At 37.2% G+C, this 27,862-nt stretch overlaps 2 protein-coding genes across 9 annotated transcripts in view; one reads left to right on the top strand and one right to left on the bottom strand.

Moving 5' to 3' along the window:
• Window positions 1-1,279, bottom strand: part of ITSN1 (intersectin 1) — a 100,051-nt gene extending 98,772 nt beyond the window's left edge. For 6 of the 7 annotated variants that reach the window (XR_015728204.1, XR_015728203.1, XR_015728205.1 and 3 more), the window contains exon 1: window positions 968-1,279. The gene's annotated coding sequence lies outside the window, so the exon portion shown is untranslated. The remainder of the gene's footprint in view (window positions 1-967) is intronic. The other variant, XM_087871246.1, reaches the window with a different exon arrangement.
• CRYZL1 (crystallin zeta like 1) lies at window positions 1,244-27,559 on the top strand. Of its 2 annotated transcripts, none has more exons than XM_034437228.3 (13): window positions 1,244-1,890; window positions 3,000-3,068; window positions 6,601-6,678; window positions 8,417-8,489; window positions 11,981-12,025; window positions 13,296-13,364; window positions 14,961-15,094; window positions 16,519-16,630; window positions 18,111-18,209; window positions 22,381-22,499; window positions 22,800-22,905; window positions 25,329-25,374; window positions 26,174-27,559. In XM_034437228.3, the coding sequence occupies exons 2-13, from the start codon at window positions 3,006-3,008 to the stop codon at window positions 26,271-26,273; spliced, it is 1,044 nt and encodes a 347-aa protein (XP_034293119.1). In that variant the 5' UTR covers window positions 1,244-1,890; window positions 3,000-3,005; the 3' UTR covers window positions 26,274-27,559. The 2 variants fall into 2 exon arrangements, with proteins under 2 accessions (XP_034293119.1, XP_034293185.1); XM_034437294.3 differs by having other exon boundaries at window positions 1,871-2,046.
• The last annotated feature ends 303 nt before the right edge of the window (window positions 27,560-27,862 follow it).

The raw sequence follows: 27,862 nt of genomic DNA, 5'->3' as shown, positions 1-27,862 counted from the left end.
CATTTTCACTAGAGTGGGGTGGGGGGAAAATGTAACTTTCTTGGATACAGGCTGGGGGCGAAGGGACAGTACCAGACAGTGCAAGGGCAAGCAGATGCAAAGATGTAGACTTTTTACTAGTATTTGTTTTGCCAGAAAATGTCAGAGCCTAATGTAAATGAGATTCCTCTCCATGAGCCATGGCTGCCAGGGACAACAGTTCATGGATTATCCAGCACTGTAGTCGAGGAGGCTTATCCAGTTATTTGTCTGAGTTACTATATAATCTTCCGGGGAGTTGATCAGAACCCATACAGTACAAACAAGCTGATTCATAAAGCCACGCAAGAGAGGCGTTGACACCCTTTCATAGACGAGGCAGGGCACTCGCTTGTCCGAACTGGCCGCAAGCCATGCACAGAGAACAGGGCCCGTCTTTCCAGCACACCCTTTGGCTCCGCTCCTTGCATCTATTCCGCCCCCTCCGCACTGAAGAGTCAAAAAAAGGTTCACCCAACGAGACCCGCGCCCGCATCATCCCTAGTCACACACACACACTCACACGCACACACATATATATATAAAGCAATCACGGCCACCAGCAAAGAGCTCCCGATGCGCGATAGAGGTCACTGTCCACGGATCAGGATGAAGCCAAGGGGGGGCTGATGCGATGAAGAAAGCGTAGGGGCTAGGAAGGAAAGAGGACGAGACAGAAGGAGAGTCTGGGGAACCATCGGGAGGGGGAAAACGATCCGGCCAGCCCCGGAGACACAGAAGGGGTCTGGAGGCAGAAGGGGGAACCGTCTGCGGCCCCAACCGCGCAGCCGTGGGAAAGATCCGTAGCAAAGCCTTGGGGAAGGGGCTGGGTGCCCTCCTTCTCCTCCTCAAAGCGCCTGCGCTCACCTCCCCCGATTGACCCCTGCGCTCTCCCCGCCAATTCAGCCCTTTCCCACAGCCCGACTCCCTTCCACTCCCTGCCGTTTACCTCATTCTCTATCGGTCTCGGCTGTCCTCCTCACAACCTCGGCCAGGACGGAGGGGAGACGGCTGGGCGGCAAAGGCCATTGCCTCCGCCAAAGGCACCATTCCCGTCCTTCCCTCCCTCGCCCGCTCCTCCTTCTCCTCCTGCCGCCGCCGCTGCTGCTGCTTTAACCGCCGCCGCCTCTTTAGAGTCACCGCCGTCTCGGGGAGAAAGGAGGGGGAGGGGGGAAGAGACCTGCCTTCCCGGCTTCTTCTCTCACACGCCTGCTATATTACTGCGCAACGCGGAGAGAGACCAATCCCCGGCCAGCCAATCGAGTTTTCGTTTACGCAGCGATCCCTCCCCTCTTCCAAATGACGGACACCCCCTTCCACCAGTAGGAAAGGCGGAAAGGCCGCCCAATTGATCGCTTTAAGCGCCGATTTATACGATGCCTGAGGGACTTTTGAGTTTACACGTTATCGGTTACGGTTACAAAACGGTAGCAGTAGTGAATGTGGAAACGATATAAGGAAAAGGTTTAGGGCAGAAGTGCCAGCCCCGGGGAAGGTCATTAGAACCGCTTGTTTTTCTATCAGAAAAAAAGTACACATAATCTCGAATACCATTCAAACCAAAGCACTCGGATTTTCACGTGTCCACTCCGACTTTTCCACCCTTCAGCAATTGGAGGGGTGCTGAGAACTGAAACCATATGATTCGCGAGAGTACCGGGAAATGTAGTCATTTTAATTCAGAAACTAAAAAGAATCGGAAAACGGTCAAGATAGGTCTGAGTGGAAGATTCTTGCCCTATGGTCCCGCCTGTACTTCGAGTGACGGCCGGGTTGGCCAATTAACAGTTGCCTTTTCAGGGAACCCTTATTTGTAGGATTTGGCAATCGACGTTTCCGCTCCCGCGAGAATAAAAGAGGGGCCTCAAAGAGGTAATGGGCTTGGCGGACTCTTTTTCTCGCGTGGGTGAGGGGTGCTAGACGTCTGAACGGCGGGGAGTGAATGTTGCGGTGCAACTGAACGCGTAACCCTCTCGTAATCGCAGATAAGCCAAATCTGTTACGCCTGGGTTCCTTCTCAAAAATTAGGTGAAAAAATATCTTTAGCTAACAGGGATTCACATACTACGCTAAGCTGTAAATATTATGTGAATTCAGGTTTTATGATTTGTAAACCATGGTTTAGTGTTACCTTTTGATTCAGCAAAGAGTAATGTATAAATTCAGATGCTGAATGGTGGTTTTGTATAGTAATCCCAAATATAAACACACTAAAATATTTCATCCTCATTAGCCCAATGAAGTAAACAAAAGCTGCACTCACACAGTGGATTAATCTGTAAATAAAGTAACTGATTTATTCAAGCCTATTTTTGAGTTATGGGATATCCTAAAGCCTGTTTTGATAGAGTTGAGCGGATTTTACAGATGATTAAAGCAAAACACAAGAAGAAAAATACTACTAATTTTCTTCTCATTTTAAAGAAAATACACTTTGGATCCATTGCTATGTTGCTTACTATTACCATTTTGAAAGGAATAACACTGATGCAGAGTTAATAGTTTTCTGAATGAATCAAATTATTTGGATTTGCACAGCAGGAAACCATAAACTTCCCATGTTGGATGTATTGTGCAGCACATTGAATCATAAACTAATCACAGCTGCATTTTTATAACAGTTGCTTTTGGAGAGAGGGATGGCTATACAAATTTGATAAGATAAACAGCATCACAAACTAGAGTCCAATAAGGAGGTAACATACTTCTTGTGAGCATGTTATTCAACTTAACCGATGTCACATAACAATTTGGCATCAGTTTTGGAATGGGAAGTAATACAAAAATACCACCTCTTTTACCTTCATATGTAATGTGTAGGTTAATGTCCACAAACTTATTTTGGTGAAGCATTTATTTTTACCAAAACTTACCAAATATTTAAATAGAAATTGTTTAGGGCTACTATATCTGACCTGAAAATTTTCTAACATCTGAGTTTTATAGCAACAGATACTTTATTTTCTCTCTGAATTTTAAAGATCACTATGAAAGGCTTATATTGGCAGCAGAATTCTGAAAAAGAAAGAGAGTTCATTTTCCTGGAAAAGGTGAGTTACATTGCTACCTTACCCATCTATTCAGTGTTCTGTATTCGATCAGGGACTGATACTTTCCCAGTGTTAAATTGAACAGTATATCTAGCCACCTAAATCAGGTCTTTTTGCTCTGTTTGATTTTAGGCAGCCCTTTGATTGTATCTCTAGGTCATAAGCTTAAGGATCTCCAATCAATAATTACCCTATTGTATGCACTTCATAATAATCCCCCAAAATAAGACATCTGCTGATAATAAGCCCAATCGGGCTTTTGAGCACATGGCAATAAGGCCAAGTGCTTATTTCAGAGTTCAAAAAATATAAGACAGGGTCTTATTTTTGGGGAAACACAGTAGATTAGAATAAAATTTTGTTTATGTTTCAACATACTTTGGCCAACCTATAAATAATACATTTAATAGGAGTCTTATTGCTGCTATTGAAGTTTGATATCATGCCATCAGCTTTGCTTTCTAATTTATTTAGTAAATTTCAAAAAATCCTCTATGCAGAAATGTTTTGCCCTTAAAATGATAAAACTTATCAAATCAGAGAATCATATTTTACTCTACTGTAATTTTGTCTGAGTTATTAAAAATTGACTGCTAATATCTCTTTATGCTCTTTGGACAGAATTGTATATTCAGGGAGATATAGATTGTATATTTGGAGGATAAAGATCCAAGAATAACTCTCACAGTAGCTAAATAATAGCTAAATTATAGGTTGTAGAATTTTGCTTTCTTAATGGCAAAATAGATTAAGCATGATCACAGACCTTTTTATTATGTGTATTATATCATGTTATTGTTAACTGATTTTGTGATCTGTGTGTATTTAAGTTCCATTTATTTTAATAAATCTATTTTCAGTCAAAAGGCCTTTATTTCCTGAAAGGAAGCAGTCAAACAGAATCAGAATTTGGAACGGATTTCCAAATATACTGATGGAGTATAATTGTGTAAACTGGGGGTTCTCAGTCTTGGCAACTTTAAGAGACATGAACTTCAACTCTCAGAATTTCCCAGCCAGCCATGCTGGGGCTGGGCAATTCTGGGAGTTGAAGTCCACACATCTTAAAGTTGCCAAGATTGGGAACCCCTTGTGTAAACTATAGTTAATACAGATGTAATGGCATATTGGATTGTTTGAACTCAGGGGAGGGAATAGAACTATATTACGATAGGAAGAAACATGAAAGCATGTAGCACAGTTTAAGCAGTCAAACCATGGTTTAGCCATTAAGAACCAAGCCTAGACTTGGTGCACTTAAAGTTATGCAATAATTTGTATTTTTAAAATAGAAACCTCTAAGTCCAGCAGTTTGTTCTATACAGCACAGGAAAAGAAGTGTATCTGTCAGCAAAATTTGTCACTTTCCATTTAAAAAAAATGATCTGAAGTAGTGAGGAAACAGTGTAACCACATGAATTCAAGGAAGTCAGCATTGCATTTTAGCAGGAATTGCTTAGTAATATTAAAGTCACAATGCATTTATCTTTGGCATAATTTTAAATCTTTGCTGAACACAACATCAGCACTATAAAGGAAAAAAATGAAGTGATTTTCAAAACTCATTAAATAAACTATTTCAACATAAACTGATACAACCCCCTTTGTGTCATATATAAATATATTAGATATAAATGATGTGTTACTATGCTGAATCTACTGCATTTCAGCCAGCTTTATTAAAATATCACCTTTATAAATGGTGTCCTAAGACAGTTGTGGAAAGCATTGTTGGCAAATAATTATATGAAAATGATTTTGCATTATTTATATTTTTTTAGAATTGTTTTGCCTACAATTGTTATAGTACAAGTTAATAAAATATCTGCATATCATTAGGAGATTTGCAGTTACCATCTTTTTTTTAGGGCAGGATTAAATCTTTCTGGGAAATATGTACCACAGTTGATTATTTGTGGGAAAGCAGATGGAAGGGGTAAAAGTGAGAGATGTTTCATTTTTTCTATTTTGCTTTGTTTTTATAGCATTGCTGTTGTTTAATTCTCTATTTTGTTGTTCCAAAACTATAATTACTTTCACTAGTGTATTTTCTCTACATGGAGAAAAGCGCTTTACAGATTATAGAATAAAATAAAGTGACAGATTGGAATAGATTAAGCATCTCTGCTTGCCGCTGTCTCTCTGCTCCAATTAATATTCCTCCCCTCTTCCGGTTGCCTTTTTAAACACAATATTCTGCTAGAATTTGTTATAAATCTTTGCATGTAATGTATTTCTGTTTTCATTTCTGTTCCTAATACTGCTTGGAATACATGCTGTGTTTTAAAACATATTTATTCAGCAGTACAGGTAGTCCTCAACTTAACAACTACAGTTGGGATCGGAATCTTGGTCATTGAGGGAAACGTTGCTAAGCAAGACACCCACATGACTCCTTCACTCAATGACTACAATTCTGACATTCACAGTTGCTGTTGTTAAGCGATCTGTCAGGTTGTTAAGCAGACAGACAAAAGAGCTTTTAGTTCCCCTATGTCTATGGGCGGGAACTGCTTCAAAGCTGCAGAAACACAGCTGGGACCTTCAGGATCTGAGCTCTGTTTCTCCATCCTGCCAGAGGAATTCCTTTTCCTTTAGTGTGGAAAAGAACTGCTTCAGTGGGCTGCAAAAACTCTTGTCTCTTTCCTGACTGGAGCAGTTCCCTTCCGCACTGGAAAGCAGATAAACTCCAATGAGGTGCAGAAAAAGAGCACAGATCCTGAAGAACTCAGATTCGTTCCTGCAGCCCACTGAAAGAGTTCATCTTCCCTCCACGCGTGGTTGTAAGTGCGAATTGATTGCCAAGCACCCAGATTGCAATCACTTGATCACTGGAGGGGGTCATTTTAAGTGGCCGGAAGTGATTTACAGGCCACAAAGCACTCTTTCCGAGGCTATCATAACTTCAGGCGGTCATTAAATGACCAGTCATAACTTGAGGACTACCTTTATAAGCTTTCAGTTGCACAGGATCAAAATTTCAAAGAAAGCTTCAGTGTGTAACCTTGATTGTCCTAATATGTCAATGCTATTTGTCTGAAATATGTTCTTGACGATTATTTATTTCTTAGTGAAAGCAAAGGTAGTCCTCGACTTACAACCACAATTGAACCCAAAATTTATTGCTAAATGAAACATTTGTTAAGTGAGTTTGCCTCATTTTATGACTTTTCTTGCCACAGTTGTTAAGTGAATCATTGCATTTGTTAAGTTAGTAACACAGTTGTTAAGTAAATCTGGCTTCCCCATTGACTTTGATTGTCAGAAGGTTGCAAAAGGGGATCACATAACCATAGGACACTGCAAGCATCATAAATGTGAGTCAGTTGCCAAACGTCTGAATGTTGGTCACATGGCCATGGGGATGCTGCAACAGTTGTAAGTGTGAAAAAGGGTCCTAAGTCATTTTTTTCAATGCTATTGTAACTTGGAACGGTCACTAAATGAACTGTTGTAAGTCAAGGACTATCTGTATTGAATTTGCTTTCTAAAATATATTAGAAATTGCGCCTACAGTTTCGTTTTCTTTTAGGATAGCCTTCCTATTGTGAGTGACCACCATGTGAAAGTGCAAGTTAAAGCCTGTGCTCTTAGCTGGATTGATAAAAAGGTATTTATATATATATATATATTTATAAATTTGTCAAATAACTATGAATTTATTCTGTGAATAAACTTTCATGCAAATTTATGCAAAAAAGTTTTAATATCTTGACCATCTTATCTCTATCTTATAAATTTATATATGAATCACAAACCAGTTCCAAACATTGTTTTGTGGCAAATTCAGTGAGCTTGCTACAAAGCTTGAAACATAAGCATATGATTAATTTTAATCCTTCACTTTATTTCCTAGTAGATAAATTGGTCTGAGTTTTTAAATTTATTTATTTGTTAATCAAATTTCTATGCTATCCATCTTACTCTCTAAGTGACTCTGAGTGGTTTACAAGTAAAAAAAACCTATAATAATCATAAGATCCTTACAAAAAATAACAAAAGTCGAAGATAGTGCCTTCAAGCCATCAACTATCCCCAGGGTTGTATATCGTTCTTGGATCCCCCTGCCAGTTGAGAGAACCATGTCTTAAGGCTCTTCTAGAAGGTGACAGGAGTTGGGACTCATCTCACATCAGTGGGCAAAATGTTCCATAAGGTAAGGGTGACAGCAACAAAGACTCTCCTAGACCCCCTCCGGTCAGAATTCTTTAACCAACAGAGTCCATAATATGTTCTTCCTGCCTGACTGGATGAGATAAGTTGATATAATTGAGACAAAATGGTCCTTCAGACAAACTTTTACTTTGTCAAAAATATAAAATGTTACATTTAAGAAAGAAAAATAATATTGTATCCTAAGGCTCAAATGATTAGCTTCTATGTCATAATAGTGAATAAGCGAGATGTATACATGATAATTGATTCACTTACCACATATATGTTACTTCAGACTTTCACATGATTACCATTACACCTACATTGGCACTAATAAAGGTTTATGTGAGTGCTGCCTTACTTAAATTAAGCACTCTCTTGGGTCCATTATCTTGTCCCATTAGTTTGATTGGCAGTATGTATATGGAAGTAGAGCTACAACTTAACAAGATTATGCATTCAAAAGTATATGTTCCATATAAAAAGTATATATTCCATATTTTATGCTTTGATACTGATTTTAATAATTAAAATATAGAATAGAAATCTTATAGATAATTACAAATAAAGTACTTGCTTCTAAACTTATGCAACTTCCTTTTAAACACGACAAAATTGAAAATGTATATGTATTACATACTTTTATGGTGGCACAGTGGTTAGAATGCAGTACTGCAGGCTAATTTTGCTGACTGCCGACTGCCAGCAGTTTGGCTGTTCGAGTCTGACTGGTTCAAGGTTGATTCAGCCTTTCAGCCTTCCATGGTTGGTAAAAGGAGGACCCAGATTGTTGGGGGCAATATGCTGACTCTTTAAACTGCTTAGAGAGGGCTGTAAAGCACTATGAAACAGTATATAAATCTAAGTGCTATTGCTATTTTAGTCAAACTTTCAAGTGTTTACAATTAAATTGGTTTTGGAATGTAATCATTCTGAAAACTAAACTTTGATACCAAGTTTATAGTTTCAAGAATGTTAGACTTATGGTTCAGTACATAACTTAAGAAGGATTTCTTCATGTTCAACATTTGCTTTCTGGAAAAAATGCATTTTATTGCAGCTGTAGATTCCTTTATTCTTTTTTCAAATAATCAGGGCCTCATTTTTGTTAGCAGGAATCCATATTAGTATTTTATTGCTCCCTGTGCAGATGTATCAATCTTGACAATAGACATTTGTGTTATTTTAATTAGTTTTTATCAGAAATAAAAAAAGAGAAGAAAGTTCTACCTGTTGGAAGGGAAATTGCTGGTGTTGTGTTGGAAAGTAAGTATACTAATTTGCATAATATTTCTATAAAACATTGATGTACTTATATATTAAAATTACTAGTCCCTATGTTCAGTAATCATTTTACAGATCCTATTACACTCCAAGAACCTACAACATTCCAGAATTACAACTGAATTACAATTTATCGGCTACTAGAAGTTGTAATTCTGCAATATTTCTGCAATCTGTTGGCAGGGGGGCAGCGGTCGACCCCGAGGCACCTTGTTTATGGGGTGCCACAAGGGTCGGCCCTCTCGCCCCTTCTGTTCAACATTTATGTAAAGCCGCTGGGTGAGATCATCTGTGGCTTTGGGATGGAGTTCCATCAGTACGCTGATGACACTCAGCTGTACATCTCCACCCCAGGTCACCCCAATGATACCCTTGAAGTGATGTCCCGGTGCCTGGAGGCCGTGCGGGCCTGGATGGGGAGAAACAGACTCCGACTCAACCCTTCCAAGACCGAGTGGCTGTGGCTTCCGGCGTCTCGATATAGCCAGCTGGTGCCATCGCTGGTTATTGAGGGCGAATCACTGGCCCCCACACGGAGAGGGCTCGCAACTTGGGCATCCTGCTGGATGCACGGCTGTCTTTAGAAGAGCATATGACGGCCGTGGCCAGGGGGCCTTTTTATCAGGTCCGCCTGATACACCAGTTGCGTCCCTTTCTGGATCGGGACTCCCTATGCACAGTCACTCAGACACTCGTCACTTCCCGTCTGGACTACTGCAATGCTCTCTACATGGGGCTCCCCTTGGGGTGCACCCGGAGGCTCCAGTTGGTCCAGAATGCGGCCGCGCGGGGGATTATGGGAGCGACGGGGCACTCCCATGTGACACCTCTCCTGCATGAGCTGCACTGGCTTCCGGTGGTCTTCCGGGTGCGCTTCAAGGTGTTGGTGACCACCTTTAGAGCGCTCCATGGCTTAGGGCCGGGGTATCTACGAGACCGCCTTCTGCCGCCAATAGCCTCCCACCAGCCAGTTCGCTCGCACAGAGAGGGCCTCCTCAGGGTGCCGTTGGCCAGACAATGTTGGCTGGTGACCCCCAGGGGGAGAGCCTTCTCTGTGGTGGCACCTGCCCTCTGGAACGACCTACCCCCAGAGATATGCACGATACCAGACCTCCGGACTTTTCGTCGGGCCCTGAAAACATCTATTTCATCTGGCCGGGCTGGCTTGATCCCATCCTTTCGGTTTTAATTTGAAATTGGTTTTAACTGGGTTGTTTTAAATTGAGGGTCAAAATTATTTAATGTCTTTTAAACTGTTTTTTAAATTTTATATGTTATGTTTTATCTCGGCTGTTCACCGCCCTGAGTCCTGTTGGAGAAGGGCAGTATAAAAATCAAATAAAATAATAAATAAATAAATAAAATAATATTTAAAGGACCAGAGTCTCCACCAAACCTCTAATATAAAAAAAAAAGTATGCCAACTGAAAGATATTTTGCCTTTAGCAAACATGAATGCTAAAGGCTTATCAGGATTAAAGTGCAGGATCATTTTATTTAAGAGCCTCTTAAAATGCATTTTTTACTGGTCCTGTATAAAAGTTTGCATTAATGCTGCAATGGAGACAGTAGTTCCCACAATTATGCAAACATCAGTCATGTTTTATAAATGACAGTATATAACATATTAGGCCAAAATTTAAAGAAGCCATGGGATAGTTTGCCATGATAAATTCACCTAATGAAGTTGAGTGAGGGTGTTTGATTGGAAATTTAATTAAAAACATTTGTGCCAATTATTACTTAATGTATAGGCCAATAATTTCTAGGATGTTTTTCACTAAATTCATTCTCAACCATCCAAATCTTTTTATATTTACAAATTACTTTGTCTATATAAATGTGTCATTGAAATGTTTGAGAATAATAGAGATTCAGAAGACATTTGTTTTTGTTTTTTAATTTGACTATTCCTTTTCCTTAATTCTGTAGGACAGGACTGCCAGACTTTTGTCTAGCAAATCAAATCAGTAGTAATGAACGGTATTCTGGTAGATATCTATGGGGATTTGTAGAACTGTATTCAGGTAGATTTAGCAGTCCCAGACAACATAAAACTCTAGTAAATTGCTGCCCATATAGTAGATTTTCTTAGTTCATATGTGCACCTAGAAAATGAAGTTGAGAAAAGATGAATATAACATACAGAAGTCAGCTGAGAAATTAGAAGGTGTGGTGGAAGGAACAAAGCAAAATAAAATACAAAAAGATAAAAATAAGTTAAAAGCTGATAAAAATACTGAAAAGATAGCAATAATAAATACTAAAAATCAAATAGACAATACCCTAAGAGCTTATAACAGAATAGAGAAGGGAAAAAAAGGAAGATCTTTCAAAAATAGTGAAAGGGTCATGGATGGATATTCAAAAGATGCAGCAGAAGGAGATAAAGGGTAAGACAGAGGGAACAATTAGTCTGTGCAAAAATGCTAGAAAGATATATGGATTCCAAGAGAAAAACATAAAAGAATCACTAAAAAATCAATAAATGATGGATTTCTTAAACGGCTGAGAGATGATGGATAGAGATATAATATTTTGTAATATAGTAACAATAGAAATAAGTGGAAAATTTAAACTGGGAAAATAATAGTATAAATATAGACATGTAATGGAATTTATTATAAATACAGATACATTAAGATTAGGAGGTGGAAGACTAGGATTAGGTGTATCTAAAGGTATGATCAACAGGATGTAAAAATATATATTGGAAAATATAGTTTTTAAGGACTATAAATTCAGGGAACTTAGAGATATAAACTTGGGACTGATTAAATTTTACTGACAACTAGTTTTATTGGTATTAGAAAGTTGAGATATTGAAAATGTGGAGCACTGATAAATTGGGAAAATATTAGTGTAATATCATAAAAGAATATATTATAATTATAATGGGCACATTAAGGCTAGAAATTGAAAGATAAAAATTCTGTATATGTAATTGTATTATTACTGTGAGCACTGTGTGAAAAATATGTCAACCCAGTCATTACACTGTCCACAAAAAAATGTTGGTTGTTAAAGAAAAACTGTAAATAAAACATATCCCCCTCAAAAATGAAGTTGGATGCAGAAACATCCAACTTGCATTAAGATACATTATTTTGATTAACTGAATTTATTTTGTTTATTGCTTGCATGTTATTGATTGATCTGTGGGTCTGATTGTTTTGAAGCTATATATGAAATGGGTATGTAAATTTAATAGTCTTTTTTTTCCTTCATGTATTTCTGTTTTTATTCTTGGGAATGTAATGTCCAGACTTGCTTCCCTTTTCAGTCTTCTATTAAATTCTATTTCAAATAAACTTTTTTTCTTGCCCTTCTCAGTAATTTTTAAAGCTGACTATAGTTGTGGATCACATATTTTATTAGAAGACTTTATAATAAATTATTATTAACAGTAACATTATTTTAAGTGCCATAGTTCTTTTAGGTGTTTTATTGTTCCTTTATTTCCTTTTTTCCAGTTGGAAATAAAGTATCTTCCTTTAAGATTCAAGATGAGGTAGTAGGTAAGTTTATCTAATTAACTAAAACATTTAAATTGTAAAAATTTACCATTTTAAAAAAAATCTGTTATTTTGAACCTTCCTGTTTCAAATAGCCCATCGCTTAACTTTGTTGACATTGAAAAGTATAATTTCTTCTAGGAAAACGTTAATCCTTTTGGATGGTTAATATTTAATGAGTATATTGACAGGGTTTTTTCTAATCCTCCTTGAATAGACCATATTTAGTGATCTTCTCAATGTCATTATATCTGAGTAGGCATGCCTATGAAATAAAACTATTGTTTTGTTTTGGACCCAGAACAAATAATCTAAGGCCAAGAGTTCTGCCATGCTCTCAGTAATAGCTTTCCAGAAACAAAACTTAGAACATTCTGAGTGTTATAGAACAGAGTTCTCCAGTCCACAGCCCAGTACTGGGCCACTGCCCAAGGGGAACTGGGCCGTATGAATGGTGGATGAGTGTACAAAACTGCATTTGCGCAAAACAATCCCCTTCACACACACACACGCACACATGCACACACACTGCCACTGCCACCAGTCCACAGAGCCAGAAAGGTTAAGGAGCTCTGTTCTAAGCTTTGGACAGAATGTAGGGCAAGACTCTCTCTGTGATCCTGTCCTTAGCAGGTATCAGTATGATATATCTCATTGGTCATCTCTTATCTTCCCTGTACTTCTTCCTTCCTCCCTTTACATAAAAACAAAATTCCATAAAATCTTTCTATCTTTGTAATCCTAAAAAGAAAAATCTTTGGTTTCAATTGTACATTTACTTTTAAAATCTTCTGAATCAAATACATATTTGATCCCAATATTTTCTAGCTTTCTTATATATTCACCAAAGATGAAAAATGTGTTCTCTGATTACAATTCCAACTAATATTTGAAATTCCATCACACGTTTGACAATTTATCCAGTGTCAAATACCAGCAATACATAATCTTATAAAAGTTTTCGTTAAGATTATAATTCATTTGAAATTTCAATACTTTCTTCAAAATACCCTCCCATTGGTATTTATACCTATTTTGCACATTTATTTTAATGTGTTATTTTACAGAACATGATTATTCAAGAAAAAACAAGGGAAGGGGAGATTTTTTTATTCAGATTATTTATGTCTACTACAGAGACAAATTACAGTAAACTTCTCGGCTATTCAAATTCATGTGCATTACATGGAATTCAAAGGTTTGCAGGTCAGTTATTGTGCTTGGATGTTCAGCTGATTGTACTCTTAAGCTGGAAGAACTCCTGTTTTCATAGGAATTTTACCATTGGATTCAGAAGAATCTGGATTGTGTGAAGAGATTCTGGTTCATGAGCATTATTTAGGTATGTAGATAGAAAACATAGTAATACATTACTGTTTTTGAAATGTAACTGCCTAAAGTACTCAAAAATTGCTCAATTTGTGAATAATAAACCTTGTTTAACATGAAAATGTTATCATCTTAGATCAAAATGTTATCATTTGACTTTTTCTAAATAATAGTAGTATTAGTTATTATTCTCTTTAAACAGAAACTACAAAAGTTGACTCATCTGTTTCTGGTAAACTTCTCTTATTACTTCACTCACTCTTCCTTCTGACTAACCCTAAAAGTGTAAAAGCAAGCAGTTCATCGTTGATTTGAAAGCTAAGATGTTCTTGGTTTCTTTTGGAAGCATTTACTAACTAATAAGAAGGAAAACAGCCAAATCTCCCCCTTGTAGCCCGCCCCCCCCCCAAAAAAAAATCACAACAGGTGGAAATAGAACATTGAGTTGGGTCTGGAATTAAGGTTACAATTATATGAACTGGTGTAGACAGTGCATTCAGCCATGGTGACTTTAGTATATCGTGGAAAAGCATATTTGGAAATCATTGCAAAACACATAAAATTTCAATTGTAAAATTTATTCTGCAGTTGGAAAATGTGCCCCATTACAAGGGTTTGCTTTGAAATAGGGAAATGTTTGCATTTCAATTTGGAGCTATGTTTGGAGATTTGTAAGTGGTGTACATACTGTAAATCATATAAATATATAGAATTTACAGGAAAATATGAAGTCTCATATAGTCAGATGGCACGCATAGATTTGTATGGTATCTAGATTTCAGTTTGCCCTTGTACTTCTATAATTTTGATACTGGTTTGGAACATCTTCAGTCAAATTTCATATTAAATTCTGAATGTAATTTCTAGATTCTCAATGTTAAAGTATATTGTTTCTTAACATATGTATTTGAAGCCTAACCTAGCACTCGAAACAAGTTAACCAATAATAATACAAATTGTTATTTTACAAAACAATTTACTCAACTACTTTTGATTTTTTTCAAATGTTCACGTCGACATCATTGTCAAATCAACATTATTCTAAAAAATCTCTGGTAGTTGATCAGCTAAAATCAATATATCAGATTTGTTAATAGAGAAACAATGGAAAAGGGAAGATGTTGAATATGTGTGATAATCATTTCATAGGTATAGCAATTTGAATGTTTCATTTCAGTTTTTTTGTTTAAATTAATATACAAGTAGCCCTTGACTTACAACCACAACTGAGACCAAAATTTCCAATTCTAAGCAAGACAGTTGTTAAGTCAGTTTTATCCCATTTTATGACCTTTCTTGTCACAATTGTTAACTGGATCTCGGTTCCCCATTGACTTCGCTTGTCAGAAAGTCACAAAAGGTGATCATATGATCCTGGGACACTGCAGTTGGCATAAATATATGCTAGTTGCCAAGCATCCGAATTTTGATCCTGTGACCATGGGGATGCTGCAACAGTCATAAGTGTGAAAAATGGTCATAAGTCACTTTTTTCAGTACCATTGTAGCTTTGAATGATCACTAAACGAATGGTTGTCAGTCAAGGACCATCTGTATGCTTCAACACTGCTATAAAGACTATCACCAAACTTTCTTCCTTGTGAAATAGTTCACAAACCTGAAAAAATCTCCTGGATGGAATCAGCTGGGACCATTTGTGACGGTCTTCGTGCATATACAGCTCTACATTATCTGTCCTGTGTTTCTGATGGAAAAAACGTGTTGATAATGGATGGTGCAAGTGTATGTATAAAAATGCCACTGAACTTAAGTATAATGAAAACTATTTATTAGAATCAAACATTCAGTGGGTTAAATCCAATGTTGCTAAAGCAGGCTTCTGTTCACACAACTGGAATTATTCTTGTTCCTTTTTCCAAATGATCACCTTAGTCTGTGTTACTTAAATGAATGGGGGAAAGAAAAATGCTACTAATATCTATTTCCTAGGGCTATTATAGTGTGATTCTGTAAATTCCAATGAAATATGACATGCTTTTTTTCACAGAAAACTAAATTCCACTAATTTCTACAACATTATATTTCTTACACTTGCATCTCAGCCAAGCAAAATATGGAAAAATGTGTATGTATCAAATAAAAATAGGATAAAACAATAAAATAGAAACATGGCTGAAATTAATAAAACGAAATGAAATAGACATAAATGCAAGAAAATCAAGTACAGCATTGGAATGGGGTGCAGTAATTCAGTTTACCAACTAGATTTTTGAATTCTAGTGAATCACAAGTGTCAATGATTTTTTAAAAGTGCCTGTACATAAACAGAACCATGAGTTTCAAAAGCATGGAGAAGCAATAATTTCATCTTATTTGCATTTCTCTGTCTCTCTGTCTCTCTCTCTCTCTGTGTGTGTGTGTGTGTGTGCGCGCGCTTGTGCTTGCACATGCATGGATGTATGGATGGATAGAAGAAGTATGAATGGTATGGGTCCATAGTATGGCACCTGGTGAAAAGGCATAATCTTTTTTATATTGGTTGTCAGTCACTTAGAGTCACTATGTGAATTGGCCTTCCATAAAAGTTGTTTAAATAAATTAAAATTTTAAAAATCTCAAAAGTTATGATCTCATACCTTAAGAAAAATGTAGCAAATTGGAATGGATGCAGTGGAAAGTAATGAAAATGTTCAGGGCTAAGAAAAATTATTCCAGTGGGGAAAAGTTGAAGAAACAGGGTATATTTAGTTTAGAGAAGGTAACATTGAAATCATTCTAGTGCTTTTTTAAATATTGAAGAGATGACACATTAAAAAGACAGAAAAGGCTCTGTGCTGTCCCAGAATACAGGACTAAAACCAGTGAGTGATATAGGAAAAAAGATTTTAACTGAATTTTTGGAACAATGGAACTAGGTTCTGGATAATGGCTTTCTTTTGCTAGCATGTCATGCAGAGGCTAGTTAATTCTCTGGGATGTTGTAGCCTTGGATTTACTGTATCATGTAGAAACAGGTTAATTTTTCTCGAGGCATCTTTTATGCTGCTAAAAATGAAGAAAAGTATAGATTTTAAGGTTTCTGATAGAGCTAGGAGCTCTTTTATACTGTGAATGTAGAATTTGAAAGGTTTTTTTTTCAATAGGCTCTACTGCAGCTAGATATAGATATATAAATAAATGTACATAACTGTTTTGTTTTTCTGCAGTCATTTGGTACAATAGCTATTCAGTTAGCACAACACAGAGGAGCCAAGGTGATTTCTACTGTGTATAATCTTGAAGACAAACAGTGTCTTGAGAGGATTGTTCCTTCTGTAGGTAAGTTGAATTGTTTTATACTAAACCTCATGAAAAGATCTAATTCAGACCATTTTTTAAATTTATAAGTGTTGATAAGCTCATAAGGGCTGGCATCTAGGAAACTTGAAATAGAGGATTATTCTATGTCATCTATCCACACCATATTTTTCAGATACATCCTACACTTACGCGCACACATTACCAACATTTTAACATTGGCCAGAATCATCCATAATGTAAACTATAAATATTGATGATAAACAGTATAAAAGTATTTAAATTATCAAACAAAAATATTAATACCTAGAATTCGATCTTTGAATAAAATTTACCCTAGCTAAAAATGAACTTTCATATCTGTTTGGGGAAAAATGGAATTGGAATGTAGCAATTCTGTCCAGTGTTTACATATAGTTATAGTATTAAGGCAAAAAGATAGATTAACTAAATTCAGTATAATTATGAATGTAGCAGTGAGTTATTCCATTCTAAAGAAGAGAGAACAAAACCAAGGTTTGTTCTTTAATATTTGTTAAGGGGTTTGTCTTCTGGCTTGTTTTGGACATGCAGTTTGCAATATATTATGGTGAGCTTTCCCAACCAAGGCTGATTATTGGTCTCACCTATTCATCATAGCCAGCTTTATTGACTAGTGTATCTTGTGAACTGATTGAACATGTCTTACTCAGACATATATAGTTAAGGTAGCTATTTCTATCCAATAATTTTGGGAAAATGCTGATCTGGTCTCTGCCTGGAATTAACAAGGCAAAGAGTAATGGAAAATATGTCAAAACTTGGGCGGTTACATTGTGTAGACTTTATTATAACTTTAGGTAAATTCCTGCTATGTAAGAAGTTGTTTCTAATTATTAATAACTAATGGTGGGAAATTTGCAATATTCTAATAAAAACTTTAGGAACCCAGAATTGTAAAAGCTCACAGAATTGAATGAGAACTGCACATAATATGCAGCGTTCATCTCTTCCATCTGTTATTTAATTTTAATATTATTTATCTTTTGTTTTGGCTATTCAGATTTAGTGTAGCAACCTTAGAGTTAATGACATTCCAAGTTTGCATATGGCTGACTTATGATTGCAGGTAATATTGCGAGCTCAAAAATAAAATATATATTTTAAAATATATGTTTCCCTAAAAGAAAGTTCATCCTTGAGGTCAGAAAATATGCATTTCTTGTTTGTCATATAAAAACAGTATATTATATGCTTCCCAAATAGCATATAAAAAAATCAGAAAATCCCAAAGAACACAGTAGAGCAAAGACATGCAACTTTTGTCTGGGTGGTTTATGTTTACTGTGATGAGACGGAGCAGCCCTACATTTTTGATAACTGGTTATTCCATACCTACAGTAACTATAAATCTTCTTAAAGAAAGAAACTTTTTTTCTTTTATGTATATTGGTATTTGGATTGATTTTTAAAACAACAGATGCCTAAATATTTATTGTATTTTATCTTCTCACCCATTCAGTTCGGATTATAGATGTCTCGAATGGAAAATATGACCTGACAGAAAGTTGTTTAGAGGAGACAGGTGGACTAGGAGTGGATATCATCATTGATGCAGGAGGTCTGTAATTATTCCAAAACTCTGTTTCAGAAAATACTTCCAAGTTCTATTAATTTATGTAAATAATTTGCGGTTTTATTGTAAAACCATATCTTCCTGTATAGGTTGAATCCAGTTCCTTCCTTCCAGTTGTTTTGCTCAATGTTTGTTCATGGATACTCTCTTTGAAAATGATATTAAGCTTCAGTTAATTCAGAATATGTCTACTAAGTTTCAATTTAGAAAATGTCAATGGCCTCCAAAGCATCCAGTGAGACCAAAGTATCTGGAGAAATGAATTCCCTCCAATTTTAAGAATCCTGGATTTAAATATAATTCTTGAAGGTTCTTTGAATGTCTTTGCCAAATCAAGATGGTAAGTCACTATTGGAAAGGGCCTGCTGATTTGTGATTCCCCATTTATGAAATATACTCTTCAAGAAAACTTGATTAGTTGCCAAGTGAAAATATTCCCCTTCTCTGCATTTTTTAAACAGCATTGAAAACTTGAAGAGCCCATGTTACAATGTTTTGGATTATTGCTTGTACATTTAGAGATACATTGCATGTTTTTTCTGTCTTCCAGTGCTAACTACAAATTAAAATAATAAAATAATCTTTCTAAGAATAGAAGTATGCTGGCTAGACTGCATAATGAAATACAATTAGAGCCATAATCTATATAAATAAAAATGTAAATGTCCGTTTGTACATAACCGCACATCTCCAAAAGTTCTTCACCGATTGCTTTCAAATTTTGACACAACGTTGCATTCGACTACGGGCATGTTTTTATATACCTATATTATATACACGTCACACCTGTGACAGGTAAAAACATGAAAAACATTGGACAAACATTGAAAGACATTGAAAAACAGCGCCAACTGCTGGACGTAAAACCAACATGACAGCCTCCCAGCCCTGATTACGCTCAACAGATTTCTGCTCCTTATATTTAGACTCTCCTTCCAAGAAACTGCGCATTTGGAAGGCAGAGACGCCCGAGGGCCATATCCTGCCACCAGGCTCGGCAGGTAGGCAGCTGGCTCCCCGCCGGGAAGCCCTCGCAGCCGGCGCTTCTAGGGCTGGACGGGGCCTGTCCGAGCCTGGCTCTGATCTCCCCCTCCCCCGGCCACCCTATGAACTAGCCTCGCCCGCCGCTGCTGCCCATCCCCCTCACCAGCCGCTCTCGGGGTTCCCTCCAAAGAACACCTGGCAACGAGGCTGCCTCGGTCCGCCAAGCAGGAACCCTCTGTCCCTCGCCTGGCCCAAATCGTGCCTGGCCCAGCGCTACCACGGGCACCGAGGTCAGAAAGACCAGCCACTAACAGGCGCTATGCGAATCCGGTCGGTGAGCGGGAGATGGAGGCAACTGGAGCCTCTGGGTCGCCTTTGACCAGCGCTGCCTTTGATTCCCAGGTGGGCACTCTGGCAGTTCACGGAGCCTACACAAAAATTTCTCCCTCTGGCAGAAAAGGGGTTCCGGGAAGGCTTCGGGGGGCGGAAACGGGCAGGAGGAAGGATGGCCGGCCCTCCTTCGTTTCGCCTGGAAGAGTGGGGGATTTAATCATTCCCCTGCCCTTGGCAGGCAGGAGAGGAGAACTGTGTAGCAGGGGTCCAGTGGGGTATGCGTGGCTCCTGGCTTTGCCGCTTTCTTCCTTTGGGCAGGAAGCCCCAAACCAGCCTCGAACCCCTGCCGCACCCCCTCCCTCCCTTCCCTTCCCTGCTATGCATCTCCCCATTGAGCCCCCAGAGAACATCTGTGTAGGGAGGACGGAGGGGAACCCCGAGTTTCTGCTGTGGTGCAGAGAGCTGCGAAGGCCTGGCCTACCTGAAAATGTAAGGGTGCTGGCGGGGGATGCAGAAGAGGCCGGGCCAGAGACAGAGATAAACAGAGAGAGAGGGAGAGAGAGACATAGAGAAATACAGAGAGACGAGGGGGGGGGAGAGAGACACATACAGAGATACAGAGAGAGAGGGTGGGGGAGAGAGAGACAGATACAGAGAGAGGGGGGAGAGAGAGAGACAGAGAGATACAGAGAGAGGGGGAGAGAGACACATACAGAGATACAGAGAGGGAGAGAGAGAGAGACATAGAGAGATACAAAGAGGGGGAGACAGGATTTTGTGGTTCCCATTGTTTTTTAGCAACCGGTTCTCTGCCCTAATCACCAGCTGGGTAGGCGTGACTCAGGGGCTGTCATGTGACTGATGAGTGATGTTGAGTTGGCCACGCCCACCAAATGTTCATGGAGAGTTTGGAACTTCAGCCTCGCACTTTAGCCCAGCGGAAGCACCAGACTGGGCCACAGCAACTTGTGGCCGGGTACAGCTAGTTGTAAATATAACTACAGGTAGTCCTTGACTTTCAACTATTGTTTTAGTGACCATTTGAAGTTATAACATCAGTGAAAAAGGTGACCTATGACTGTCATTCACACTTGTGACAGTAACCCTAACCCTAACCATTGCAGTATCCCTGTGGTCACCTGATCAAAATTTGGATGCTTGGTAACTGGTTCATATGACGGTTGCAGTGTCCTGGGGTCATTTGATTACCTTTTGCAACCTTCTGACAAACAAAGTCAATGGGGAGGCCAGAGTCACTTAACAACCATGTTAGTAACTTAACAACTGCAATGATTCACTGAACAACTATGGCAAGAATGGTTGTAAAATAGGGCAAAACTCACTTAACAACTGTCTTGCTTAGCAACAGAAATACTTGTACTATATTTTTTTCTTTATTTGCTTCAGGGGTGAAATCCAAAATTTTTCCCTACCGGTTCTGTGGGCGTGGCTTTGTGGGTGTGGCAGGGGAAGGATACTGCAAAATCTCCATTCCCACCCCACTCTGGGGCCAGCCAGAGGTGGTATCTGCCAGTTCTCTGAACTGCTCAAAATTTCCGCTACTGGTTCTCCAAAACCTGTTAGAACCTGCTGGATTTCACCCTGATTTGCTTCCTGTAGCAACAAATCATGCAATTGGCAGCAATGTAGAATACTAAATACACAGTAAAAGATATAAGAATGTAATCATCCATAAAGGCAAATTATCAGTAAAAAAAAACTTGTAATACCTAACTATATCATATATGAGTGCCATCAATCTAGGTAAGCCTTAAGGCCATATTGGACAGGTCAGTTTTTACTGCTTTGTGGAATGACGATAAAATCTGTGGTATCCAGTCTTGAGGGAGGGACTGTTCCACAAAGCAGTTGCATAAGTAAGAAACACTGCTGACCTCACCTCTTATGGTGAGGAAAGATAACTTTCCCTGCTTGGATGAACACACTTACAGGATGATTCTACCCAGAGAAGCACATTTTTAGTACAATATATATCCTAAGGTTAAAATTATATACACTATATTAGAATTTGCCATTTAATAAATGGAAAGCAAAGTCATTAAAAGTTGTGTTTTTATTCAAGTGGTAGTTTAGGAGGAAGATCTGTTGATTTTGTAAGAATCAAAGATTAAATATGGTGTGGCTGAAGGCAACCAATCAGGCCAATTCAGGCACAGAATGTTTTTGCATATTTGGACAGGCATGCCTGGTTGAACATAGCTGATGCTTATGTTGTGCTTCACTATTGCGCCTTGCTTCATAAGCTTGATATAGTAGAGCACAATCTTCTGAAAGCAGAGCTTGCCTTTGCTATTCTACAGTTAACTACTCTAGCAATAGTCACAGGATACTGCCAAGATAATTAAATTAGTTCACTCTTGCGGTTTTTGCCCTTTGGCTGTGATATTTTGTTATCAGCAATGAAAAAGCACAAAATCTTTTTTGGAAAACAGTATTTAAAAAGGTACAGTAGGGCATTTGTACCAGTGGCACCTCAGAGCAGGTTTTATATTAAAAGCATAGACTGAAATGCTTATATGTGTATATATTTCAAGCTATGAATATTTATTCATCTATCAGTTTTCAAGTCATTGGGAACAAGTATACTTTTTATGGCAAAATACTGAGACTCACTCAAATGAGTGACATGTCTTCATATATGTGTCAAATACAATAATTTGAGCCTGGTAGAGTAAAAAAAAGATCCTTAAAAGAAGACAAGGTTAATGTAGTACAAAGAAAAACTGAATCCTGAAAACATATGAATTTATTGATATGCACATCTTTTCAGTTCTTGCTCATCTTCCATTTTTAGAAAGTGTTTTTAATTTGTTTTTAGTGAGACTGCATAATAAAGACAATGAAACAACTTCACAACAATTGCTACCCCATAAGCATGACATCATTACGTTACTCAGTGCTGGAGGCCACTGGATTACGACTGAAAAAAATCTTCAGGTAAGAAGAAACTTCTGAAATAATTATAGTTAGACCAGCCTTTCCCAGTCTGATATTTTCCAGCTGCATTGGACTTTAATTTGCATAAAATTCCAGATAATATGGAAGTTGAAATTCCAATATACTGTATCTGGAATGCACCATATGACATCCTAGTCTTATATTTCTGGAATAAATAATAATATATTGAAAATATGTTGAAAATGATATTTTCTTTTAGCAAAAACTTTGTTAACCATCAACTAATGTTCTTTGTTTATGTTATTTTTATTCTAATCACTGTTTTTCCCTTTTTTAAAGTTGGATCCTCCAGATTGTCGATATCTTTTCCTGAAAGGTGCTTCAGTTTCTTTTCTGAATGATGAAATTTGGAATTTGTCAAGTATGCAACAAGGAAAATATCTATATATCCTTTCTATTATATAATGTTTATTGTATCATAGTATTTATGTATCACATTTTGTATCAATTGTGAGATTAGTATCCATGTTTCGCTGGCAGAGAGGGCTGCAGAAAAACATCTCTTGTGTCTCAGAACATGATCCCTTTGTTGATGGGAGTATGCTGTCTTTGCCAAATATTACTGGCCAGGCAGGAAGAATAAGAGAGAAGTGGTCCCCTAGGTACCCACCCTCTTAAGACACAAAGGCCTTTAAGAGTGGGAGTAAAAAAATTGAATTGCATGTGAACCAACTGGCAGTCCTTGACTTATGAGGATTCATTTAACAATGGTTTAAAGTTATGGCAGCCTTGGAAAAATTGACATACAATTCATCCTCAAAAGTTATTAACGTTGTACCATCCCCGAGGTCACATAATCACTATTTGAGCACTTGGCAACTTGTTTGCACTTAGAACAGTTGTAGCATCTTGATAGCAATTTGAAATCTTCCCAGCTGGCTTCTGAAAAGCAAATTACGGAAGCTGGATTTGCTTAATGATTATGTGATTCATTTAGCGACCATATGATTCTCTTAACTACTAGAATAAAAATGGTTGTAAAATCAAGTCCCTTTTTTACACCTCCAAACATCGATCAAACCTAAAGTATTGGTCAGCTTTAAGTTTGATTGATATTTGGAGGTATAAAAATGGGCTAACAAAAGACTACCTTTTTTTCAGAGAGATTGTAAAATCAAGTCCCATCACATGATGACTTGCTTAATGACTGCATTGCTTAGCAACCAAAATTCCAGTCCCAATTGTGATCGTAAATCGAGGATTACCTGTAGTGTAACATGAATAGTATTACTTGTACTGATGTTTTTAATTTAAATAATTTACCTATTTAATTATTTGTGAAATATTTATACATTACATTGCCAAAAAAAAAATGGTCAGGCAAATATGTGTGAGTTTTTTAACACTTCAAGGTGCTTATTGTCTTCGTAGCTACTGTTGAAACACATAAATATATCGAACCAGGCAAAGTATTTTTTACTTGATCACATATGTAAATATTTTCATTTTCTTTTCAATTTTTCTCTCTGTCCCACCACATTTTAAATCCTTTAACATACAATATAAAAACTATGTCTGTATTTTCTTTCATAGAAATGTTTGGATAACTTTTCACTGAAAAGTCTTTACAGTAGAAAAGGATTTTTTTATAGCTGTTTCATAACTGTGTATAGAGACCTTATTTAAACTAATGCAGTGTTTCCCAAACCTGAATACATTACTCAAAATTGGGAAGGAGAAGTTTTTCTTTGGGTAACAACATATAAACCGATTACCCAATTAGAATAGGGGTATTAAATTGACTTAAACTATTTTACATACATTGGATAAAAAGCACTGTCTGGTAAGTGGTTTTGGAAAGCTTTGGGAAGCATTGGACTAGTGGGTTCTCCTAAAGCTTAGGAATACATGTTCAGTGAAAGCATATAAATGCAGGTTAGAAACAATAAAATAATTGTTTTCTCTCTCCACTCCATCTCCCTGAAAGCCTCGTTGTTCACTGAACGCTAGTACAGGTGCTCCTCAATTTACAACCACAATTGGGATAGGCATCTCAGTGTTGAGCAAAAGTGGTCATTCAGTCAGATAGTCACGTGACTGCTTTGTTCAACAACTGCAATCACAACTGTCCCAATTGCAGTCATGAAGTAACCACACAGGTTGTTAAGCGGATGGCACAACTGAGCTTCCTATTGAAGGAGGGAAGGCTCTCATCTGTGTGTAGAAGGGAACTCCCAACAAGTTGCAGGAATGGAGCTTGGATCTTCAGGAGCTACACCCCTTCATATTCTGAAGGGAACACCTGCATTAAGCTAGCAAAGTGAACCTTGGATCCTGAAGATCTTAAGTTTCGTTTCTGCATCCAATCAAGGATTTTCCTTCCCTGTGTCCATGGAGGGGAGGAGAAATCCATCGGCTAATAGCAACAGTTTGCATCTTCTCTGTCTTTCTGGGGAAACTGGCAGAGAAGATTGCAAATGGCAACCACATGATCGGAGGATACTTGGCAACTGTTTATAAGCACAAACAAATTGCCAATCACAGATCACAATATGATGGGTGGCTAGTGTGGCCAGAATTATAGTGGCCAGAAATGCTTAATGGATCTTTGTAACTTTGAACAGTCATTAAACGACCAGTAATAAGTTGAGGACTACCTGTATTTCAATGAAAAAAGGTTCCTCCTTAATTGTTCTTTGATAGGTCAATCTGTACCCTAGTTACTCCGACGTGTTTGATTTAAGGTGATTGTGAGAGTACAGTTTGCATGACCAAATATATTAGGAATCACATTTCTCTTTCAAACTCAGATCTTGGCACAGCTCTAACATTTGATACAGTGTTTCACTTGACTATTCTTTTCTATACGCATTTTGGAAGATGTAATGGAGAAGATATCAAGCGGAGTTTTCAAGTAAGGATAAATTGGTGTTTGAAGCATTATAACCATTTTAAAATATATTTATTTAAGTATTTTATCAATTAACTGCTTTAAAAAGATTAGAAAATTATAATTAAACATTTAGCCGCAATTAGCTCTAGAGATCCTAGATATTCTAGATCAGGACTGCAAAACACATAAAGGGGAAAGGGCCACATTGATATTTTAATAATCCTTGTGGGCCACAAAAAATACTTGGAGTGCTGATGAGATGTTTTGTGCTAATGAAGCAGTGAAAGTGCTAGAGTTGGCAATGAAGTTTGCAAAAATCCATGCATATTTTTCCCTTAGGACAAACTGCATATAAGTAAACCCACTTAGGATGGATTACTCATGCATTATCTGGAAAACAGCCTTTTTAGATGTTGCATTTGTTCACAGTCCATGTGCATATTCATAGATCTTGACAGCCTATAAAAGTTTACTAGAAATCAAGTTATTGTACAATATATGTGTACATTTTCAGTTGAATATGAGTTGATGGCAGACATTCTCTTTGGGGCTCCCCTTTTAACAGCATGGCCTGCAGGGCAAGAATGGTCTCCATTCTTATGGCATTTTGAAAATTGGTAAAAACCTGACTCTTCAGGAAGAATTTTGGAGACTCCTCCCACCAGTAATATTTTAATAATTTTATTTTATGTACTTGTTGATACTTTTTTGCGGAGTGTCTTAATATCTATAAACTGCCTAAAGATTGCTAGGGAGTGAAGTAATGGATAAACCAAATAAATAAATGCTGTGCATTTATAATTTTTGTTTTTCTTCTCAGGCCTCATCTGGATAAACCTGTACCATTATATGAAGCTAAAGTTTCTATGGAATTAGTTCAGAAGAATCAAGCAAGAAAAAAACAAGTTATCCAACTATGAAGTTTCTAAGGCAATTTGAACTGAAAAAGTGAAGGTTAATGCATTCTGCATAGTTGTTAAATATTTATCAATTGTCTTCAGCCAGTATCTGAAACAGTTCTTAATAACTATAGTTTGAGTCCCTTATAACCTTAGATTTAATTTATGTGTCTAAAAACCATAAGGCTTACCTTTGACTATTGTGTATTGCTTTCTTTTGTTTGGCTTTTTCATTTTGAGGGGAGGGGTGACTGCATGTTCATTCAGATGAAGAAAGGAGAATCCTATGTCACAGAAAACTACGTTTGATCCAAGCATGAAACAGTAGAACAGGTTTACTATGAATCTAAGTAACGGCGAATATTTTTCAAAAAAGACTTCTTGGTCTAGATTTTTGGGTTGGCTGAATGTTTTCTTTAATGTTCCATCATGAATGGGAAACTATGAGCAACATATTTTAACTTTGTAATTTTCCCTTTCAGTACATTTTGTTTCTATCTTTATTAGAATTGTCACATAAACTTCAGTTTCATTTACAAAGAACAAGGCACATTGAAATAAACCTGAGTAAAGTTGTAATCTTGGAAAAGCATTTCACAATACAATAAAGAGATGCCTCCCATTCAAATTTAAAGAATTGGATGCATTATTTGTCTTCCCTGTTTTCAAATATCTACTTTTAAAATTCTTTTGTTTAGAATATGGGGATATAAACCTGCATTTGTTTATTCAGAAGTACAATACTTATCCCCAAAGGCAATTTTATAATGTCTAATGTTTCTAATGTAAATGAAGCGGGCTCTGATAGATGACCACTGGATAACTTTCTATTCACTCTATTCTAAAAAGCAATGCATCCGGTTGGAAAAAGTACAAACTCAGCCAAAATCCTTTTGGTACCTCTAGGAGGCCTCTAAGTTGTCAGAAGAAAGGAACATTCTAATGACATACAGCTTAAAGGTTGGTTAGGTCAAGGGGATCCACATGAGTTAAAAGTTGTCTATCATCAGAAGATGATTTGAGTCTATGCTTCAGTAATCTACAAAAAGAATTATAACTGTTGGCAAAGAATAAAAAGAAACAGTAATTAGGAAATGTCAATTAAAAATGACAAATGTATATGACCATATGAATTGCTGAGTTAACAGAATCCTTTGTCTAGAAGGGTATAAAAACCATTGTACCTAATTTCTGTCTTTGTTCAACGCTTCATGTACAGAGCTTTGAACCTATTGCGCAATATACAAATTGTCTCTGATTAACCCAAAAGTTGTGTTGGTCTTATTAAATCCACAACATTTAAAGTCTACAATGTTTTGTTATTTGATTTCTGATCATACTTAAAATATATAATTCTAGAATAATCAAGACTATTGCACCAAATAAGGAAGAAACCTGTAACATGTTTATTTTGGCATATGCTATAACAGATCCGGGCTTGCTAAGTGCAATTTTATTAGTTGGCATACATAAACTTTTTTTTAATTCAGTGGTCAAAAATTCTATTATTTGTAATAAAAGAGTTATATTGCCGCCCATCTTATGCAACTCTGAATGGTTCACAAATCTATAAGTCCAGACATTTTTAAAAGTGCCCGAGATTGAGAAAC

This window comes from Pantherophis guttatus, chromosome 5 (assembly GCF_059756535.1).
Source record: "Pantherophis guttatus breed Tessera chromosome 5, ASM5975653v1, whole genome shotgun sequence".
NCBI classification, from domain to species: Eukaryota; Metazoa; Chordata; class Lepidosauria; order Squamata; family Colubridae; genus Pantherophis; species Pantherophis guttatus.
This window is presented reverse-complemented; position numbering and strand designations above follow the sequence as displayed.

Excerpts from the sequence above, each read along its gene's own strand:
- CRYZL1 (XM_034437228.3), top strand. The coding sequence starts at position 3,006 with ATGAAAGGCTTATATTGGCAGCAGAATTCTGAAAAAGAAAGAGAGTTC. Across the intron at positions 8,490-11,980 it reads TGCTGGTGTTGTGTTGGAAA|TTGGAAATAAAGTATCTTCC; the intron begins GTAAGTATACTA and ends CCTTTTTTCCAG. Across the intron at positions 22,500-22,799 it reads CGACTGAAAAAAATCTTCAG|TTGGATCCTCCAGATTGTCG; the intron begins GTAAGAAGAAAC and ends CCTTTTTTAAAG.